The sequence below is a fragment of the Penicillium canescens genome (genome assembly GCF_028828765.1).
Source record: "Penicillium canescens strain IBT 15451 chromosome Unknown utg000004l_segment0_segment0, whole genome shotgun sequence".
Taxonomy (NCBI): domain Eukaryota; kingdom Fungi; phylum Ascomycota; class Eurotiomycetes; order Eurotiales; family Aspergillaceae; genus Penicillium; species Penicillium canescens.
The window spans coordinates 3,813,052-3,834,558 of NW_026703966.1; the positions used below are offsets into that span (position 1 = coordinate 3,813,052).

General features: G+C 50.9%; 5 protein-coding genes across 5 annotated transcripts; 2 read left to right on the plus strand and 3 right to left on the minus strand.

Annotated features, from left to right (window-relative positions):
• Positions 1 to 1,415: 1,415 nt before the first annotated feature.
• On the minus strand, positions 1,416 to 6,410 carry N7446_006801 (aminophospholipid-translocating P4-type ATPase DNF3; the record flags this gene model as incomplete). Its single annotated transcript, XM_058515548.1, has 1 exon — positions 1,416 to 6,410. The coding sequence occupies one exon, from the start codon at positions 6,408 to 6,410 to the stop codon at positions 1,416 to 1,418; it is 4,995 nt and encodes a 1,664-aa protein (XP_058372726.1).
• An 893-nt stretch (positions 6,411 to 7,303) lies between these two features.
• Positions 7,304 to 9,743, minus strand: rfeF (uncharacterized protein). Its single transcript, XM_058515549.1, has 7 exons — positions 9,687 to 9,743; positions 9,521 to 9,631; positions 9,428 to 9,475; positions 9,024 to 9,325; positions 8,030 to 8,910; positions 7,912 to 7,979; positions 7,304 to 7,857 (listed from the first exon to the last, which is right to left on the minus strand). Exons 1-7 carry the CDS (start codon positions 9,690 to 9,692, stop codon positions 7,519 to 7,521), a joined length of 1,755 nt encoding a protein of 584 aa, XP_058372727.1. The 5' UTR covers positions 9,693 to 9,743; the 3' UTR covers positions 7,304 to 7,518.
• A 908-nt stretch (positions 9,744 to 10,651) lies between these two features.
• N7446_006803 (Gfo/Idh/MocA family protein) lies at positions 10,652 to 11,947 on the plus strand (the record flags this gene model as incomplete). The annotated part of the gene is made up of 1 exon (XM_058515550.1): positions 10,652 to 11,947. One exon carries the CDS (start codon positions 10,652 to 10,654, stop codon positions 11,945 to 11,947), a length of 1,296 nt encoding a protein of 431 aa, XP_058372728.1.
• Positions 11,948 to 12,308: 361 nt separating this feature from the next.
• On the minus strand, positions 12,309 to 14,422 carry N7446_006804 (signal recognition particle subunit SRP72; the record flags this gene model as incomplete). Its single annotated transcript, XM_058515551.1, has 4 exons — positions 12,309 to 13,512; positions 13,568 to 13,712; positions 13,768 to 14,041; positions 14,102 to 14,422. The coding sequence occupies 4 exons, from the start codon at positions 14,420 to 14,422 to the stop codon at positions 12,309 to 12,311; spliced, it is 1,944 nt and encodes a 647-aa protein (XP_058372729.1).
• A 1,911-nt stretch (positions 14,423 to 16,333) lies between these two features.
• On the plus strand, positions 16,334 to 17,659 carry N7446_006805 (glycosyltransferase family 31 protein; the record flags this gene model as incomplete). The annotated part of the gene is made up of 1 exon (XM_058515552.1): positions 16,334 to 17,659. One exon carries the CDS (start codon positions 16,334 to 16,336, stop codon positions 17,657 to 17,659), a length of 1,326 nt encoding a protein of 441 aa, XP_058372730.1.
• Positions 17,660 to 21,507: the final 3,848 nt, after the last annotated feature.

A 21,507-nucleotide genomic window follows, 5' to 3' on the forward strand; every position in this document is an offset into this window, starting at 1 on the left:
CATGTCCGCCACCAGATCCTATATACCGTACTTCAAGGATATCAACAAACTGCTGCAAACCTACAAGAAAGGCATAGGGCCATGCAATGCAAGGACCAAGTTTACTTCCGTGCATCCCTCACTCCATGTATGTCTCAGTACGGAATTCTGTACCGTCTTTGCCCCATCGAGCCAAATCAGCCTCCACCTTCTATCTTGTCTCGCAGAGCCGACGCTCTATCGGATCATTTCCATGAGGACCTGCAAGGCTGCGGGTCCCATTGCTACCTCTAGGTGTATTATTCTGGTATTGAATGTCAATGTTTCTTTACGGAGTGCAAATTATGTGCAATTTACCCCGTTTCAGCCTTGGAGGCCGGAACATGTTAGCTCGGATGTGACTCCTTGAGAATTTAATTGTTTTATGGATTATGCTGCGCCTATGGGGTCCTTTCCAGAGGGCCCTGTCATTGCGTGGGTTATTGCGCCAATTGCAGCGTCTTTTACTAGTACGTGTCATTCGTTGGTGAATTGCTTCTTGTCTTTCTGGAATGAGCTTATGTTGACTTCTTCCTGTTGAATCCACTAACTGGACTGACTTTAGTTAACTTACATCTCTATGTCTGCCTTGAATATCAGACTTCGTCGTGGTCAATAATTTGCATAGGAAGATGGTTGGTGGCTCACTATCTGCTTTCCCTCTCTCGCTTCATTGGATTAAACGTGTCTGCTTCCGGTGGCTATAGAGACCAAACTCTCCTAAGTCGAGCCCTGACTGGCAAGGTGATGCTATACTTGCGTGGATATTGCAATTGATATAAAGCACAAAGAAATGAGATATAACCCCAACACAAGCCGAACGTCTAACAATTATCACCCTAGCTCTCAAGCCTAAATACAAGAGCACAGTGTGCAAATCCTTTTCTCGTTGATTACGTCTAAAGAGGCAAAGTAGTATAGACAAGCGTAAAAATAGAATTCCAAGGTCACGGAAACTATATACGTAAAAGCGCAAATGTATGTCACACGTATGCAACAAGAAACAATCTCGAAAAATGGCGGGGGAAGAAAGAAAAGCCAGACTACCAACAAGAGTAGGGGTATGGGTATCTTAATCTGTCAGCGACTGTGCAGAACCGAACAGATATACAAGGAAAGACCGGAACCAAGAACAGAAACAAAAAGCCAAGCAAGCACCATGCAAACCCAACGCCTTTTGATACCCTCTTTTTTTGGAGTGAGAGAGAGTGAGAGGAGGGATCGTACGATGAGGGAATGGAATGGTAGACGTGGGGATGTGTGTGCAAGCCGGGGAAACAACGCAAACGCTATGAGGGAATGAATATTTTCGAAGCAAAAAGCAAAAGCAAGGAGGGAAAAAAACAGCCACACGGGTATACATGTACAAATCGAAGCAAGGACAATTCCAACCACAATCACTTGAGTTGGCCCTTCCGGACAGTACCAAAGCCTTTACTGAAAAGCTCCTGGATTTCGACAGAGCGACGACGACCAGTGCCATCACCAGGAGAAGCAGTGTCAGGTCCATGACCTCGCTCAGGAACACCCTGAGTCCCAACCTCTTCAGTAATCGGAGCCGTGCGACTAGGCACACTGCCATTATGACTAGCAGAGCCACTAGCACTGGTGTACCCATCCAACTCGAACTCCTGGGTAGCAGGCTTCGAATCCGGCATAACACGCGGTCTAGCAAGCAACTCGGCAACCTGACGTTCACGCTCCCGCTCAAGGGCCTCAGACTCTGCATCCTCACGCGCAATCTCGAAGCTAGATTTCTTCGTTCCGCGATTCCAGCCCTGCTGGAGTTCTGAGGCAGCAGCTTCTTCGAAACGCTTGCGGATGTCGAGGTCTTGTTCGTATTCTTGGAAGAGGTCGACGTCTGTTGGGAAGAAGAGGGCGCGCAGGGTGCTGACGGTGAATTCGAAGAGGACGACTGCTGTCACTGTGAGGAGGAGGACGGTCCAGAAGAGGAGGTTGTGGCCGGCGTGTTGGAGGAAGTTGTGGGGTACGTAGTAGACGCCTTTGCCAGAGGACATTGTGTATTGTTGGTCGAGGATTATGTCCCAGAGGAACCAGCCGCCGACGGAGATTATGATCACAATTAGGGAGAGGTACGTTTTGTTGTGGACTTCCAGAGCTTGCAGTTTTAGGTTTATTACCACGATGCAGGCGGAGAAGGTCAGGAGGCCGAGTGTGAAGGTGTCGTTGTCGCTTGGGTTGACGCTTGCCATGCCGAAGAGGCCGTACATTGTGAAGAAAATGATGACTGCTTCGCAGGTTGCCATGAATGACCAGCCGAGGTAGAGCCAGATATTGAACCCGCCGTGCTTTTGGCCCTTGGTGTAGAGTTCGGGCACGGCGAGCAAGGTTGATGCCGATAGGTCTTTGGTGAAGATGCCAAGGAAGATGACTGCCAAGGAGGTGAACAGAGTATTGAACATACTCAGACTCCACGGCTCATACAAACTCGTGCCGGTGTAGCCGTTCCAGCGCTGGTAAAACGCCTGGGTGAGGTAGAACAACATTTCCTTCCAGAAGGTGCCAAGCGTGTACTTGCAGGCACGCATGTAGTTCCAGCGACCGTGAACCAGAAGCAGCTTGAGGAGGAAGCGAAACTGTGCAATCGAGTAATCCGAAATACGAGCTGCCTGCAATCCTTCCTTGCCAGTGATTCCAATACCAACATGTGCTTCTTGGATCATAGCAATATCATTGGCGCCATCACCGATAGCAAGGGTGATCGAGTCGTTGAGATGCTTACGGATTGATTTCACCAGGAAGGCCTTCTGCTTGGGGCTGGCTCGGCAGCAGATGACAGAGTCAGCCTTGACAGCCAACTGGAAGAATCGCTCGCGAACAGGCTCATCTGCCTCGATGGATGACAGCGTCTGGCCGTCAACCACAACAACGGAGTGAGCCACACGGCCACGTGTAATCTCCCCAATAAGATGGATGATGCTCTGTTCAACATCGCCAATCTCTTGATCCAAGATGGTGAGGGTGGAGTACTCCTTAACAAGACGACACGAGTGGCCAACGTTAATAGCAGTCTCGCGCTTGTCACCGGTCAACATCCACATCTTGATGTTGGCTCGTCGAAGCTTATCAATGGCCTCGGGGACACCCTTCTGGAGCTTATCCTCGATGGCAGTGGCGCCAGTAAGTTCGAGCTGCTGCTCGATCTGCTCGCCGACCTGCTCAATCTTTTCCTGCCGGTCGACAATGCTAGTGCACGCCTCATTGTATGCAGTCTTCCAGGTGTTGTAGGTAGTTTCATCCAAGAACCGATGGCCATACAGAAGAGTCCGTAGACCATCAGTGGCAAAGTCGTTCAAATGCTGGAAACAGCGCTCGAAAATAGCAGTCTCGTTAACAACAAGTGCCTCCTCAACAAGATCCCCTTCATCCTCGCCATTGGTAGAGCTCCCAGAATCAGAGATCGCAGCAGAGTGTCGACTTAACTGCGCCGAAGGCCGAGGACTGTAGTACTCACTATCAACCTCCTTATTCAGAATTCCACCATCAGTCTCCCGATCCCGGAGCCAGACATCAATACTAGCCCGAAGAGTCGAACCATTCTGACCAGTGATAGAAGAGCGTCGACGCGTGAAACTAGGCCGGGTCATGCTGCTGCGGACTCCACTGTTCTTCCGACTATGATGTTCGCTGTTGCGTCGAATAACCTGCGTCGCCTCAGCGGCCTTGCGCCTACTCGCGCGTCGCTCAATCTCGTTCGCTTTCTCCTGTGCAAGCTCAGCTTGCTTCAGTAGACGCATCAGCGTGGTATCAGCGCCTTTGCAGAACAGGCAGATACGGCGATCGGGCATGCGGACGACGACGGACATGCGCTTGCGCGCGCTTGAGAACTCGATCACGTCCATGATCTCGTAGACTTCGTCGCTGGTAGCTTCATCCGGGCCATTGGGTTGCGTGCGAATAGTCAAGCTGTTCGACTGGCGGTCCATCACGAGATATCCCATTTCCTGTGCGGCGAGGACAAGGGCTAGCTCGTCCGGCGAGGAAGCCTGGAAAGTGGTAACACCATGCTCATCTTCCTCAGGAATGCAAGTGTGACACAGGGCCATGGACAGGATGAAAAGCTTGGCCTTGCGGGCAAAGATCGTGTATGGTTTGCGTTGTATATAGTCAATCATCTCCTCGGTACGGTGGGCAACGGCGGAACGACCAGGCTGGCGGATCGCATCAAGCGCACCAGAGACGTTCGATGGGCGGGGACCCATCTGCATTTCCGAGACGTTGGACTTGCGGCCCATCGCCTTCTTTCCCTTGGCGCTTCGCTTCTTGTGGATCAACTTGGTGTGGTCTCCTTCGCGGGCAGCTTCCTCTTGAAGATCGGCGTCGTGCAGCCAGGCGGTTCCGGCCACACTCATCTTACGGAAGCGCATCGAGTTGTTTGTCAGGGTACCAGTCTTGTCGGAGAAGATGTAGCTGACTTGACCGAGCTCTTCGTTGATAGTGGAAGTGCGGGCTTCGAGGGGTGTGTTGGTTTCGGGGTCGTACATGTCGATATCATTCAAAAGCAGCATCTGCGCAACCTTCACGATTTCCATACTGACGTACAGCGAGATGGGAATCATGGTGTTGAACATGATCAGGAACGAGGTGAAGATAGGGCCGTACTCGACACTGGCGTTGGTGAGGTACCAGGATTTGCTTTCCACGTTTTGCGACCAGTATTTGTAGGCCACTGTGCAAATGACAGCCAGAATAACAACCAGGACTACAATCAACATGACAACACGGTTGACCTTATCCTGGAGTGAAGGCTTCTTGATACGCGGGTTCTTGTTGGCATTCATGCGGATCTTGCACTCTTCACCGGTGTAAATGACCATACCAAGGGCGCGGTCAGTATTCCGAATGATACTGCCACGATATACGATCTCGTTGTTGGTCAAGGGTAGCTTCTCTTGAGCATTGACGGTGACATGCCCATCAAATTTGTAGAGATCCAAGTTGGGGTCCTCAACAACGAAGTGTAGCGAGTTGTTGGTGATATCCTCGACCGTCGAGCACAGCTTTGAAACAGGCTGGCAAGGCTGCTTATTCTTCAAATTGGTCTCTCCATCAAGAGCCATAGTCTCGATGTAGGCCACGCCATTAGGTCCACTGGCATGAAGGAGAGCAATATCAGCAGGGATCGGCTGATCCCGCTCAAGCTTGATAACATCGCCAACACGGATATCCTTCCACTTGATCAATGCCCAATGCTGAGCATTGCTGGTAATGGAAGCACCATCCGCGATCGTACCATGACCCGGACGGAGCACGAAAGCGTCTCGGTTATTCTCTTCCTTGTCGAGACGATACCGGCGCCAATCATCAAAACCCTCCTTACCCATCGAGATACCAACGAAGATCAAAAGCGGAACGATGGTGGTGTACGTTCCAGTCGTACTCAGACCGGGAATCATCTGCAAAATAGCAACAACCAAGAAGTAGAAATTGGCCACCTTGGTAAACTGAGCGAACAGCTGACGAGGGAAGAAACTCCACAGGCTGTACCGACTCGAGCGAATCGAATTGCTAATGTAAGGCTTGTTGGTGCGCTCATCGATCATGGTATCAACCTCAGAAGGATTCAAATCAAGATGACGGCCATCCCTCGTAGGTGGGATATCCTTGATACGCAGAATGAACTTCTGAACAGAAGTCAAAATTTCCTGAATGCGCAGCTCAACAGCAGCCTTTCTCCCAATCCATTTTTGGTGTGCCATAGGCATAGAAAACTGACCCTTGAAAGCCTTCTCAGAAGGCTCAGAAGAGACATATGTTGAAACCTCCTCCTTATGCTGCGAATCCAGCGTCGCCGTCGGCGCGAAACTCAACGCATTCTTCTCATCGGAGCTAGCCCGTTCAACAGTCGCAGCCGGAATTGGAGCCACCTCCGCAGCAGGCTCCTTGGCCTCGCCCAGCTCAGCCAGGGCAAGATCATCCTGCTCCGTATTCGAGTGAATAGTCTTGTTAAAGATGGTGCGACGTAGCGAATAGCCACGGTTTCGCGAACGAGACCGTCCAGCGGACTCAGGACTTGACGGGGATATCGGGGAAAGGGTCGCATTCGCGTTTGCGGTTTGGGTTTGGGTATTAGGCGAAAGCGGCGATGTAGGCGAGCGACCAGCGGGTGGAACAGACGGAGGCGCCAGCGCCGTATCAATAGTCAAGCCACGGGAATGAGGACGGCGGTCCCAGTTTGTCTGTCTTTGTTCCTCGGCCGAGGGGCGGTCGAGGTCTGTTGAGAACCGGACATGTTGTGAGGAGATGCGGCGTCCAGAGTCGGAGAGTGTTCGCGACGAAACGAGGGAAGGGCGGCGGAGGACGTCGTTGGTCTGGGTGTTCTGCTCCGGTCGGAAGCCCTCGTTGTCGGCGGGCTCGTCGTGGTGGGACATGACGAAAAGCTGGAATTCCTCGCACTGCCTGCGCGGGACAGGCCCCGACGATCACTTGAATTTTTCGTTTTCTGGTCTGATTGAGTCCTTTCTCGACGTCTCTTGCTTAGATATAATTGGGGCTGGTGTAATCGGTCGAACTGAGTCCAATCACGCTGTCACTCATTCTTCTCTTTGCAGGGTATGGCGTGTTTCCCCTGTCGCAAAGCAAACGAGGGATTTCTATTGCGAGGATCGAGCTCAAACGAGAGATGCTCTGACGCAAGGAAGAATAATGGGTGTAATCAATGAGTGTTCAAGTGTGCAGAAGAGACAGAGAGTGCGTAGAGTCGAAGACCAAGAGACTTGGGGGCAACACGGATCCGGTAGTATACCCAAAACGGTCTAGTGGCTCCTTTCTGGAAGAGTGTCATGGAGCAAGTATAGGATTTGATAGGCAGAGATGCAAGAAAATTGGAGTTTGAGGCGAGTTTCTTGAAATCTAATAAAATCTAAAACAAACCCCCATAAAAGGCATTTCTGGTACGGTGGAGAGAGAAAGTTCAGGCAACGCTCAATGGATGCAACCGATGGCCCTGACATACGCCAGGCACAGCCCCCAGACCACGCAACGGTTTAAGAATAGCCGGTTCTCCAGGGCTCCAAGTGGCTAATTGTTCTGCATCCATGGGCGAACATAGGCTGAATCCAGTTGTACAGTCGGTTGCGGCCGCTATTGGCTACCTCACATTCCACCCTGAGTGCGTCAAAGTCGAAAACTGACTTTATGTGGCAACCTTGTACCAACGTTAAACATCTTACACCTGACGCAGATACAACCGCACATACACGAAGCCAGTGCTCAGGCCTCTCTGTCTTGGGAATACCCCGAACGCGTGGCCCTTCCTCCGAGACCGCTCTTCACTATAAGGGTCTTGGCGGGGCCGATCCCAGTTCTGGAAGATTAACATCCATTTTGTTGAAGAGTTTGGTTCAAATAAAATTTCATATTGAGTTGAGATTACAAACTCCAGTCGTGGAGAAAACCATTCATTGAATATCATCGAATATCATCGCCGATCCCTCACAGCCGCATGGCAAAAGAAAAGCACTATGACGTCATGTGCCACTAATAGCGTGGCGGTTGGCCATAAGGCGGATATCCAGATCCCTGCTGTGGTGCATATCCGTACGGCTGTTGCTGTCCATAGGCACCGCGGGATGCTTGGTAAGGGGGTTGCTGGGGCGCTTGCTGGGGCGCCTGTGGGTATCCAGATTGCGGGTTGTAACCTGGAGGGGCACCTGGCGGTGGGTTGTACGAAGCAGGCGGGCCATGGCTTTGGGGAGGAGGCTGGTTGTATCCTCCGTATTGCCCTGCGGGTGCAGGTGGGGGTCCACGACGTTCGTGTTCTTGCTCGTCCTTGGTGTCGTAGGAGGAATCAATAGCACCGAGCATCAGCTTGGCACACTAAGTAACAGTTAGTTATAGCGCTTCGATCGACCGTAAGATAGAAAGACATACCCAAAGTTCACGGGTCAAGTGGATTGGTGGATTAGCACGAGACATCTCATCCTGCTCGACCTCGAAGTCTAGAACGTCACGTTAGCTGGGTCCACCGTGGACACTAAGTGGAACTTACTGGAGGTGCAGTCGATCAAGTGGCCAATGTGAGGGTCTTCATCGAGGGAAGACAGGAAATCACGAGCCCGCGAATCCGTGCCCACCTGCGAGAACTGGAAGGACACGGCACCGGGACCGTAACGGGTGCGCGATGTCTCCTCGACAGCGTGACGAATGACATCGCCCACAGCACCGTGAGGTTCACCGGCGGGCTGTCCGTCAGTGATGGTGATGACAAGCACAGGCTTCTCAAGCCGGTTGGCGCGGGCCGGTCCCACGACCATGGGGTCAACGACCTTGCTCTTCAAGTTGGTGCCCAGAGGAGTGAGCCCAGAGAAGCGGACGCGAGACACCAAGCGGTTGACATCCTCCGCATCGCGGATTCCATCGCCCTGCTCTGCGGAATTCATGAAGCGGATGGAGATACCATCCTGGTCGAAGGTCGATGCCGCAGTAGCGACAATGCCCAGGATCTGTCTCAACTGATCCTTCCGGAGACCCTTCTCTTCGAATTCAATGGAGCCACTATCGTCCACGTAAAGGACGACATCGAACAACGCGAGCTTCATGACATCAGTAGCAACCTCCATGGGCACGGCCCATTCGTGGATCAATCGAGCAAGCTTGCCCGGTGCCTCAGCGGCAAGCGACTGGACAAGTCGATCCAGTCGCTCCGGGGGTAGAAGCTCTGAAGATTCTTCTCTTGAATGCAGCTGATCAATAGCTGTCTGTATGCTGCAGCCTGCTGCTGCGTAGCCGGTGGGGCTGAGGACGAAGGACCGCCGGGAGCACCATACTGGCCGGGGGGTCCGCTTGGTGGTGCAGGCGAGGATCCCGGGCGCGTTTGGCCTCCGGGGTACGGAGCTCCCTGGGGAGGTCCCTGTGTGGGATATGGTGGTGCTTGGTTCTATTTTAGTCAGTATGATCCTGTAACAGGTGTAACATTCAAACGACGATTGCAAGACGACATCAAACAAAATATGTAGCAATAGGGCACTGGGGTTCGACTATACATAAGAGGGCTGTTGTCCAGGGTATGGTTGCTGTCCAGGATACTGGGGTGGCCCGGGTGGTTGTTGTCCAGGGTATGGTTGTCCAGATTGTCCAGGTTGTCCATAGGGCTGTCCCGGGTAAGGCGAGCCGGAGGAGGCATAGGGCTGGCCTTGCGGTGGAGGTGGAGGCGGGCGCCCGTAGCCCTGAGATTGTGCGGGGTAGGGAGCGGTGGGCTGCGGAGGAGGCCTCGAGTAGGATCCAGGAGCTGGGGAGGAAGGATTTGCAGACTGGTATTGTTGGTGTGAGCCGTATGGAGCATATCCTTGGTTATATCCCGACATGGTGGATTTGAGGTTGAATCCGAGGATGTAGAGGTTGAAGAAAGGAAAAAAATAAACACAAAATACTAGGAAAACTTGCTTACCGAGCCCTGAGGGGGAGGGGAGCCTGGATATGCCTGATATTGTTGACTCTGCGTGGGGTCAGCTATTTTTCCATGACGTCGGGAGATACTTACGTGTCCAGGCTGCAGCGCTGAAGGAGGTCCTCCTGTGTATCCCGAAGGAGGTGCTCCGCCGTATGTGCCTGGCATTTGATTCTTCTGACTCGCAGCGATTTTCTGTGCAAACTAAAGTGATGGGTCAGATTGAGCTGTCAGTTCAGTGTTCGTTTCGGAGACTTACACCCATGATTGTTGGGGAAGAGGAGTTGAAAAGAAAAAGAAGTCAGCGCCTGCTCAGGTGGTCCAGGTTAATGACGTTGAGGTCGGATAAGTGCCCCTCTTATTTGAGGCTGAGCTGTATACGTGTGGTACCTCTGGGTACTTGGCCGCCCGCGTGATTCCACCCGGTGAAGACGTATCTTTAGGTACCGCATTTAAAGTCACATAGAGGACTTGTTTGCTTCGGCGTTATCTATAGTCATATGTGTATATCATTGTTAAAATATGTTTTTGATTTAACGGAGTGTCCTTGACATACAGTAAGCTCGACCAAGACTGATTACTCGGTGCCTGAAAGGCCCACAACCCCACCCGCGATGCTTCCAGAAGGTGTGGGTTGACGTTCTTGCATACATCTACATCTTACATAGCCTCATATAGTTCAGATGCCTAGCGTATACGAAGTATCTACTACATCCCTGTCACTGTTGCCTGGTACATGGATACAAAGTACCCCTTGCATCAGACAAATCTACATACTACCCCCTATTAACCACCCCCGAACTATACAGGATGGACAAATAGCTATGATCGATATGCAACTAACTATACCAAGTATCCCAGATCTTGATATCTTGAATCCGGGGTACAACTCAGCTGAACCACTGGATTCTACCCTGGACCATGGTAGGTGATGTCACAGGGCATGCTCCCCTTGATACATCACAACTTCCTCCTTTCTCAGTTTGACCTCACTTCAATCTTCCTTGGAACGATACTAGCCATCGGGCTTGCCTAAAATTCAGCTTTCAACAGGATTCAGCTTCCTTTTGATTACCATAATTCCTAAGCTTGCTACAACATAGCTTGCTACACCAACCTGGTCATTCGCCACACTCAGACACAAAAGAGACAAAGCAAAAGCAATCATCGATCACCCTTCACCATCATCAGATCTCAACTTCGAACCTCTCGGCTCTTGTCGAGATGACCAATACCGTCCTCCGCCTAGGCATCCTAGGCGCGACGAACGCCATCCAAGCCACCTACCTCCCGGTCCTACGTTCTCTCAAAACCCACTACACCCTCACAATAATATACGATCCCAGCGAAGAGATCGTCAAGCAATGCCAAACACGCTTCGGCATAACCCACAGTACAACCGCCGTCGAAGATGTCCTACTCCATAAAGACGTGGACGTAGTCCTAAACCTCCTCCCAGTGGAATATCACGAACAACACACCGTAACAGCCCTAGAATCCGGCAAAGACGTAATGGTCGAAGCCCCACTCGCAATGAGCATCCCAAGTCTGCGCCGCATCCGCGACGCAACCAAAAAAGGCCAAGCTGCTCGATCTAGTAGCAACATTAACAACAACAGCAACACCAACAACCCAAACGGACCGAAAGTCTTCGTTGGATGTGCGCGTCGATACGCGCCTTGCTTCACGGAAGTCTTCAAAAAAGAACTGTCCAATCTAGGCCGCATACAATACGCGCGCTGCCGCAACATCGCCGGTCCAATGAATATCGCAACCTCAGCTTCAACACCAAGCGGCATCAACGGGGTCAGCGCCGCGACAACCGTGAAACAGCTCAACAGCCCGGAGAAATTCGCCAAGATACTAGAAGACGTCTTCGGCGAAGACCTCACACCCGACCGAATCGGGTTCTGTCGCCACCTAGGTATGCTGGGCTGCCACGACCTCTCCCTGATGCGCGAGTCACTGGGCTTCCCAGATGCAGTCTCCAACGTCGCCATCACAGGCCCGTTCTACTCTGCCATCTTCCATTACACGAATTCCTCCGATGGTCATCCGTTCACGCTCGTCTATGAAGCAGGCATTGACGCCGTTCCGCGCTGTGATGCCCATTTGACGGTTTATGGTGCTGACAAGACCATCAGTGTAGAGTATGATTTCCCTCGACCCGGTGAGAAGACTAGTAGTGGGACTTTTGTGCGTGTTGTTGTTGAAGAGGCTGGATCTCTGCAAGAGGTGGGAGTGGGCAATGGTCATGGAAATGGCAGTATCAACGGCAAAGAAAACCGCCAACAGACTGAGGATGAGAATCTTCGTCCACGCATCAAGCGCACTGAGACGGTCTGTTCCTGCGAAGAGGCATACGAGCGTCAATTCATGGCGTTGCATTCTTATTTGATTGGTGGGGACTCGGTTGCGAAGACTACTACTGAGGATGCTTTTATGGATTTGCGGTTGCTGCTTATGATCTTCGAGCATTATAATCGGCAGTGTGGTACTATTCGTACTCCGCTTGGTTGAGCTCTGGTTTGAGGTGTTTCATGGGCGTTAGGGCTGGATATCGAAAGGGAAATTGCATTCATACTCATGCTTCTGGCGAGTTGTGTTTCCTAGCTATTGTTTTTTTAATAGGTCCTAAAAGACTAGTCTACATTTAATCTCCACTCCACTTGTGTGACGGTGTTCATGGACCTAAATGAAAAGTAGGGGTTGGCTAGGTAGTGATTTATGTTATCTAACATGCCGAACAGGCAAGTTTTCAGCAGCCAAAAGTCTTGCTGAGCCCAAGATACAAGATACGTAACGTAGATCCATACATCACAAGCTATACACATTCCAAGCTAACAATGCAGTAGAATCATCTCATACAAAACGAACTAAATCACCTCTTCCCCTTCTTCTTATTCTTCTTCGCATTGGAACCACCACCAGCGGCAGCCTTCTGCTGCTGACTAGCAGCCTCATTGGCCTTCTCATCAACAACGCCACCCTGCGTCAAAGCCGCAGCACGCTGCTTACCCTTCTTACCCTTAGGCCGGTAAGAGGAGCGATCACGTACAGGCAGCCAGCGCTCAGGGTCAGCCTTCTTAGCAGGATCAAAGTCCTTGGGCAGGCGGGACTTGCGGACGCGCTTGTGGGCGCGGTCGTCGGCTCCAGCGGTGCGTTTGCGGGCACCTGCGATAGCGGCGGCGGCTGCTGCGGCTGATGAGGCGGAGGGGGAGACGCCGGCGGATTCCAGGGCGGAAATGTCGATATCGGCGATTAGGTCGGAGACTTGGGGCAGGGCGTTGAGTTGGGATTCGATTTGAGAGTAGTCCAGGGTTGCTTGGGAGGCGACGTAGCCGGCAATTGCGAAGCGGTCGTTCGGGTTTTGCTTGTGCAGTTCTTGGAAAATGTCGCCTGCTGTGGAGAGGTCGGCGCGGTCTTCCGAGTGGAGGAGGGAGGCGGCTGCGGCGCGGAGGAGGGACGCTGGGGGCTCGGGCTTTGTGCGCCAGTAGGTGGCGGCTTGGGCTAGGGTTGTGCGGATTTGGACCTTGCGGCCTTCGAGCTGGTACAGGGAGACCAGGACGCTGAGGAAGCCTGGGTTGAAGCGGGCGTTTTGGTCGGCTTCGGAGATTGACTCTTCTAGGCTGCGGAGGGTGCGCTCCATTGCTTGGATGGCGGAGGTGGTGTTGCCGCCGTTGACGTAGAGCTGGACTACTGTCAGGAGGAGGCCGAGGTCTGTGGGACGTCTCTCGAGCAGGGGAAGGATCTGGTTTATAGCCTTGGATCCCGTCTGGCCTTGGGCGTGAGCTGCGGCGTTGTAGACGGAGAGAAGGTTGGTGGTGGCATCGGTTGAGGGCGACGGGCGCTTGGACAGTGCCTTGGATGTAGACCGGATGATTCCATCGTATTTCTGGACAAGGAGATCAGTGGCATGGGCGTTGCCGACTAGATCACGATCCTGGAAATCGAATAACCGGTCGTTGTCGGTGGCATCTGGGGTCTCGTGGAGGGCCTTGTAGAGGATGAAGGGGTTTGCGACGGTCTGGCGGGCGAGGACAATGTTGTTCCGGGCGATTTTCTTGGTTGATAACTCGGGGATGCTAATAATTTAGATGTAAGTTTCTGCCCGATGTACGCCAGTATGTTTCCACTTACTCTTCCACGGAGATATCTTTGAGAACTGCCTCGGCCTCTTCCAGCTTACCAAGTCGGATCAAAACATACAGGTACTGCACAGCAATTGGCAGCAGCTCTGCAGCCTTATCCTCAGGTGAAAGGTCCTCCGATGTTCGGCAGATATCTACTAGCAGTGTCAGTTCGAGCTCCGTCTTGTAGAGATAATGGCGGGGTCTGACTTTGGGCACGGTTGAGCAATACTTCGCCTTGCTTGAATGCTCCCTTCGCAATGTTCAAGCAAGCTGCGTTGTAGGTTGTTTCGAACGATTCCAAATCCTCCCTCGACAGACGATCATGGCGCACGAATTCCGGCTCTCCTTTCCACTGTAGTTGCGCATCGGTGGCCCACGAATTGATGTTCAAGTCGTTGATCTCATGGCTGTGGGATGTCGTATTTTGCATGAGTTGTTCGTAAAGCTCAGCAGTACGTCGGAATTCTTCAGCACGGTAGCGCTATCGTTGTAAAGGTATATTAGCATTGGTGCTCTAGTAGCACTGAATAGGACACCGTACCACTTGTGCCTCCAAATGATCAGCACCACGGCCAGAAGCCGTACGAGTCACAGCTTCCGTAGCCTGCTCAAGCTTTCCACACTTGTATGATGCATAAGCGTATTCCAACCCAGCGCTCTTCTTCAGCGCATCACCTCCTGCCTCGAATGTGCGGAGAGCCTCGTCGTAACGATCGAGTTTTAATAGAGCAACAACCTTCATGTGTTGCGCTTGCAGGTCTAACTTGGACTTGGCGAGGACTGCATTGCACGACTGGAGGACTTCCTCGTGGTCGTCAATCGATGCTCGTTGCAGCAGCGAAGCCAGCGATTGCGCAACCATGGCGGGGAAGATCGGGGTTTCGGGAGGTATTAAAACTGAGTATGGCAATTACACCTGGTAGTGTCGAATGGGGGTTATTCAGAAACAGAAAAGCACGGTTCACTGAATTCCCCGAGTCAACTGATATCAAAGTCCAATGTGCGGAACTGTTCTTTCCCCATTGGGGCAACTCTGCATCTCTGGCCGTGTGAGCCACCGTAGCTCACGTGATATGGTGTTGAGGACATCAGTACGTTATTGGCATTGAATATAGAGGGTTTTTCGTAGGCATGAGCTTTGAATATGTTGGAACAGAGCTTATCAATATATCCCGCCTTCATTGGATTGACTATATACCATATCGGTGCAGATCGCTTTGGTTAAATATTATTGTACAGCAGAAAATATAAAACTATCGTAAATTTGGTGGCAATGGCAGCAAACAGTCTGGCCAAATACTTCCAATTCAGGTCACCTCTGGTAATTGAGGTATGCATTGAATTAGGGAGGAGTTTTCTGATCTCAAGGATTGAATGGGTGACTATGCTTTCTTTATACTTCTGATCTAAAGCAACCATGCAATGACACATTACCGGTTCCGGAGAAAAACAAGACATCTACTTGTATGACACGTGCATTTCTGACATCCAAGGGCATAATGAAGGCGGCTATATGCCGACATGATCTATCACTGCTCGGCCCGTCTAAGTATACACTAGGGCGCGTGCTATAGGTGAGGCAGAGCCCCGGTGAGAACTACTGGATTGGCTGTTTCTAACTTTGATGAGACAGACTCGGGAAATAGCCCCCAAGTCTCTGATCAGCGCACTTAAGTCGGTGATCTTTGGGGCTGTGTCCGGTACGTGTACACGGAGTACACCTGACATATCCGGCAGGCCGGATTAGACATACTTGGATAGATGATATGTTCCAGGGGCTCTCCAGGTACTGTACAGAGTACTGTACTAGCGAGCATCAAGACCCTGAAAGCGTCTGGTTGACTAAGCTTTAGTCTGAGGGAAAGACCCCCAATCCATCAAGACCATGTGGAGTGGGCGAAGAATATTCAGTCATCGACAGGGGCAGATCGGCAAAGGGATCCTCTTGAGAGATAATGTTCCAAACAAACAAAGTGTCCAAGCTCCATAAGAATGTCTAAGGGTAAATAGTTTGCGCCTTTAAAAGCCTATGGAATGGGCGCAAACCAATACGAAAAACTTCGTTCCGATGGCTGTAGGGCAGGGCGTAGCGCCTTGGCCTGCAAGAGATTAGACAGCCGCAACAAGGCAATGGGAGCGGGCGACGCGCGGACGTGGAGCTCGGAAGCCATAACGGCGAGTGAGAGAGAGGGAGTGCTGGTCAGAGGCCTTGGCACCGGGAGGGTTCAAAGATAATCATGGGGACCGAGTTGTGTCCAGGGTCTGTTGAGCATGCCCACCATACTCCGTAATTCGTAATAGTGATGGGATTTCAACCGGCTGAGTCGTTGAAACTGAATATGTAACATCCCTGAAAGTCTCTAAGAAAAGACAGAAAAGAGAAAAGAGACTGTAACGTGAAGACCACACGTGACTTCCGCCACGAAGCCGCCTGCACGTCATGATCATCCTTTGGCCCCTTGAGAAAATTGGCTGCCATTAACCATGGAACTATGATCGTCCCTGGTTTTCCCGTCTCTTCTCTCTTTCTTCCTTTTCCTTCACCTTCATTGCTTCTGGCAACTCCTTCACCCTCGCCTGCGACCGTGGGCCCTTAATCGTGCTCTAGATCTCTCTTGTATCCGCAATGCGGTAGGAGCTGACACGCCCACACGGTCTAATCATACAAGATGCTTGTCAACGCGCGAGACGGAGCTTTCCGGGGGCGTCATGGGCGTGGAAGAAGATTCTGCGATTTGGCGTCGCATTCCTAGTCATCCTAGGCTTTGTCGCCATGCTATGGCCTTCGGTTGAGACACCCGCCTTGCCCTTGACAACCGTTTCCAATATCACAATCTCGTCCGACGTCAAATGCGAAATCGATACCGATCTGCTCTCCCGACTGGATGTGCTCAAACTCGCCCAGTATACTCGCCGAGAAATTGTGGTGGACATTACGGATGAGCATCTGCCCATGACACAGAGACTCGATGCGCCATTCTTGATCGCAAAGGGCGGAGAGGGCGCGCAGGATGGATGCTCAATTCCTGCTCCAATGGAGGTGAAGGTTCCTAGACCTCCGAAGTTGACCATTGCATCCCATATCGATTTTGGAGTCGCCACCAGTGTGGGCAGATTGAACGATTCCCTGAACGCTTTCCAGCATTGGGCTGGATACACTCGGACTCGCATCTTTGCCCTGCTCGAACCCGATGAGACAGGAGGCGAGGCTATCCGCGAGGTCAAGACCAAGGCTGACGCCATGGGCATCAATCTCATCATCACTGAGTCAGAAGATGACTACCTCCGCCGATACTTTGCCCTGATCCCTCTGCTAGAGGAGAACGCCCGCGAGTCCACCCGGTGGGGCTGCATCATCGACGACGATACCTTCTTCCTATCCATGCCTAAGCTCGTAGATGCCTTGGCTAAATACGACCACACCACACCCATGTATATCGGCGGTCTGTCAGAGTCTATCCCACAGATTGCGAATTTTGGAATGATCGGGTTCGGAGGCGCAGGCGTCTTCCTATCACGACCTCTCATGACCCAACTCGCCGGAGTATATGACGAATGTTCCCAAATGGACTTCACAGGTGATCGTCGCATCGCCATGTGTGTCTACTCTTACACCCAGACCCGTCTGACCGTGGACCACCGTCTGCGCCAGCTAGACCTGATGCACGACGCATCGGGATTCTTCGAGTCCGGCCGCGAACCACCTCTCACAGTGCACCACTGGAAGTCCTGGTTCCATGCGGACATGCCGAAACTCGCTGTGGTCGCCGAGCTCTGCGGCGACAGCTGTCTGCTCCGTCAATGGCACTTCGGGGACGGCTGGATCCTAACAAACGGTTTTTCGGTCATCAGGTACCACTACGATCCCGAGGCCGGCGATCTCGCCATGGAGCAAACCTGGGACTCGCATAACGGTGCCAGCGACGAAGCCTACCTGCACGAACTGGGTCCTCTGCGTCGCAAAGACGATGACAAGAAGAGCTACCAGCTACAAGATGCCGTCATTGAGGACCAGCATGTCACGCAATGGTACATCATGCGCGATCCGAAGTATGGCGATGAAATATTGGAGCTGTCATGGCGCGCGAGAGGTAAATAAATACGTTTGGTTTGGTTCTTTTGCCTCATACTGCCGGCAGCTTGCTCGTCGCTTGCAGTTTGGTGTTTGGGATGGCTCGGGGCTCGCTTGGCTTGTGCAGGCTCTCTCATTTTCATGTATCTGGGCCCAGGTGGTCCCGCCAGACATGTGGCGCTTCGTAAAGGACTCACTTTGCATGGAGTTTTGTTGTTTATAGACCAGAGATACACTTTATGTCTTCTCTGCATAATAATGCCCTGGGATGAGGCAATAATGCGTCATGGTACTTTGGATTAGAATCAAGGTGACTGTTAAGATTAATTATGTTACTTGTTTTACAAGTTTGTGCTTGGGTGTTATATGTCGAAGACTTCTGTGTTATACTCCGTAGTGACCATGGCTCTTTTCTTATGTAGGACATGTTCATTCTATTTCTGTCTAGTGAATCCCTTGTCATGGTCCCCAGAGGACTTGTATATGATGAAGCATCTCGGCACAAGATAGCTGATATCATGGGACGCAAGTCCCCCACATACCCAGTAATGGCGATTCAAGGAATCATACTCAAAACAGGGTTAAGACGGGCTTAACGTGGGTTCAACCAATCTCTGCGAGTACTCAATAGAGCTTAGGTATTAGGCTGGAAAAAATATCCAGCAACTGGCATTTTCAGTCTACCACTCAGCAATAAATGATAACTACAAAGCGCGAGTGACTTGATCTGTCCAGTACAAGCTGTAATAATATGCATCCATAGACAGTAAGATACATATAGATTCACAGATAGACTGGAAAGGAGAAAAAGGGGATATTTACATCTCTCCACGGTCAACACCAATAACCATTGAGGTTCCACAACACATGGCTCATGGCTCAGGAGATCTACAGGACCAAGAAGGCATCACCACCTCCCTCCCCTATATACATCTAAGACACGGCACGGGGGACAACAGTAATAGCACATCCTGTCCAACTATTTCGGATCAGCACAGCGTATAGCTTCACCGTGACATCACCTTGGCCATCGCTTTTCCTGTGGGCAAACCGTTGCCCCGTCCTAGCCTCAACTCGTACGCATACGAAGTCTGAAAGAGTAGAAACGCCGAATCACCAGCCCACACACCGGCCGAAAAGCAGAAGTCACCCCGCTCCTCCTGACTACTGTAGATCCACCAAAGAACTATCGTCTTCAGGCGCCTCCTCTGTGTGACCAGTCCGTGATTCGTAATGTGTACTCAGTCAAGCCCCAGCGAAGATCCTATGGAACCCCTGAAGATCGATCGGCGTTGGGCGTCGATCGAGATGGACGTGATATACGGGATTTGCGATGTGGAGTTGGGCAGTTGCGCCCGGTGCAAGTGCAAGTCTGGAGTAAAGGTTGTTACAGATCCTAGGGAAGATGAGCAGGTGTACAGGTGTACAGGTGAACAGGTGAACAGGGAAATGGGTTTTGCCTGGAAGGCTAGAACATTGTTGCCCAATTTTGGGTTTGTTGGGTGTTTCTTCTGTAGGGGATCTAGAAGACAGGAGAGATGAGAGGATAGGAGAGAAAAGGAAGGCGTGTATAGGATTGTTTCACTTGGACTGTATACACCACATCCTATGGTAACGTTCCTTTTGGCCGAGCCACTCTAGTGGAGCAAGTACATTGTAGGTGCATTAGCTCAGGCCTAAGCGGAAGAATAGGGGATTGTCAGGGCGATCGTGTGTATTTGCCGCAGAAACCGGAGACGAAGCTAGTATTGCTAATTACTGTACACTGGTGTGAAGACTTGGGCACATCAGTGGGCCAGTGTATTTTTCCCCAGGAGAATCGTGACATCAGAGCAGAAAAATGGGTCAGGTCATACCGCGAATTTTGTGATGTTTGTTTACATGTGTGAGCAGTAAACATATTCTGAAAAACATGGGTGTATATACAACGGTTCAAAGGACATATAGTAGGTACCTACATAGGTAGATTGTACGTGTACCAATTTGTCAGAAACCAAGCTACCCTTTAAGCCCAAACAGAAATGCTAGGGGTGTTCTACTAATAGAAAATTGGAGACTAGCGTGAGACATGATATAGCAAGACACGTCTCAGCCACAACCATGTGGGAATAGTCTCGTGTCGAGCGTCCAATATGCGGCCTGACCCGCGTTAGCTTCTTCCTTCCCCTACGCAAAAACCAAGAAAATTAAATATTATCCAAATCACCATGCTGGTCATTGGCCACACGCCACACCTGAGACGCAAGGCTTTTATGACTTATTCTTTTTTACTATTACCGTTTCGGTATACGGGATCCTCGTAGGAGATAATCTCCGCAAGCCCCCGCAGGACCGGTTTTCGACAAAACTGGCAGATGCAGGTGTCGTCACTTTCGTCAGGGTCGCCAGGGGTGTTGGTGTATGCACATGTACGGAGTTAGTATATGGTTACTGTAGGGGCCAAAAAGTCGATCACGACAATGGATAGGAATAAGGAGTATAATTATAGTGACAATGAGTGACTGGTGCCCAACCCCCTATTTGTTGCAGCCATACAGTATTTTAACTCAGGTTGGGCATATATCATGTTTGTTATTATCTCAATGTGAAGATTCATAAACAGTATACTGCACAGTAGTATACCGTAGACTTGATCCATAAGATGCGCTCGTAAGGCTCCGCACCGTTCAGTAAGAGGGCCGGGCAAAAATGACACTCCACGGCTTCGGTGATTTCCTTCTGGAAGCCTGCTAGAAGGTAAGGAGAAGGCTTGGCTGAGCCGTGCCGTGGTGGAGAGTGGAGAGGCTGATGCCGGAGTCTTGTAGTGTCCCCGGGAAAAGGGGCGTGTAATTACCGCAGAGGTCCTACAATAGCATAGTGGGAAATTGTCTGTGTGCCACTGGGTGTGGATGCATTGGAAGCCTTCTAGAAGGACTGGAAATTCCCATTTTAGCGTTCGACCGGGCTAACAATAGTCGGATCAGACTATCGAGATAGTCTATGTTTGGGTATAAGTTACTTGTGTTGCACCATGTCCAGGTTTGCGTCCTTGTGTGTTCTTCTATAGCAGTTCAATGCCAGTGTCTTTTCTCTTTATGATCTTTTCTCTTTATGATCTTTTCTTTTGTTATCTTCCTTCGCAAAAGTCGGCAGTGGAAAATCCACTGTTCTATTGTTTTGCATCTCTTAGCTTCAGGGGTGGCTCGGGCATTTCCCCCTTTCGCTAGAATCCACTATTTTAGCCTCACTTCGTCATAGCCAACTGTTTCCTAGAGATTTAGGGGAAGAAAATCTGATTCAGATCGTCATCGATCCACTGTAACAGGAACGGGGAGAAGCGCACGTTGTGGAGCCAGTGCTGTCGGGGGGCCTTCTGGTGCCAATTTTCCTTCTAGCGGGCTTCGCTGGGGCAGACTAGGAGAACTAGACTATTGCCCAAAAGGGAGATACATGGATTGGGCATCAGCGTTGTGATGTATAGAATGTTGAACAGAGAACATGGGATATAGATATAAACACATAGAGAATCTGACAAGGATAGGGATATCATATTTGAAATGGAATACACATACAATAATAAAGAATAAATGTATGCAAATAGCACCTACCACACCTAAATAATACCAGGCCCCCTTTCTATTTTTCTACTTTTTATCTTCCTTTAATCTCCCAACTTCATTCCTACTTCTTCCCGACCTTCCCCCCACACCTACTGCACCTTGATTCTCTCTTTTTTCTCTCTCACTCTATCGGTTAATTTCAAAGGTATGTTCTCTTTCCTGCGATATGACGTCTTTCGTCTTTCCTGCCTCTTTGTGTTGGATATACACAACATCCCGGTTATTTGACGCCTCTCCGCATTCTGTGAATAATATTATATCGCGCACAGCAAGAAC

Excerpts from the sequence above, each read along its gene's own strand:
- rfeF (XM_058515549.1), bottom strand. Across the intron at positions 9,476-9,520 it reads CAGCGCTGCAGCCTGGACAC|AGTCAACAATATCAGGCATA; the intron begins GTAAGTATCTCC and ends GACCCCACGCAG. Across the intron at positions 7,980-8,029 it reads CTTGATCGACTGCACCTCCA|ACTTCGAGGTCGAGCAGGAT; the intron begins GTAAGTTCCACT and ends GTGACGTTCTAG.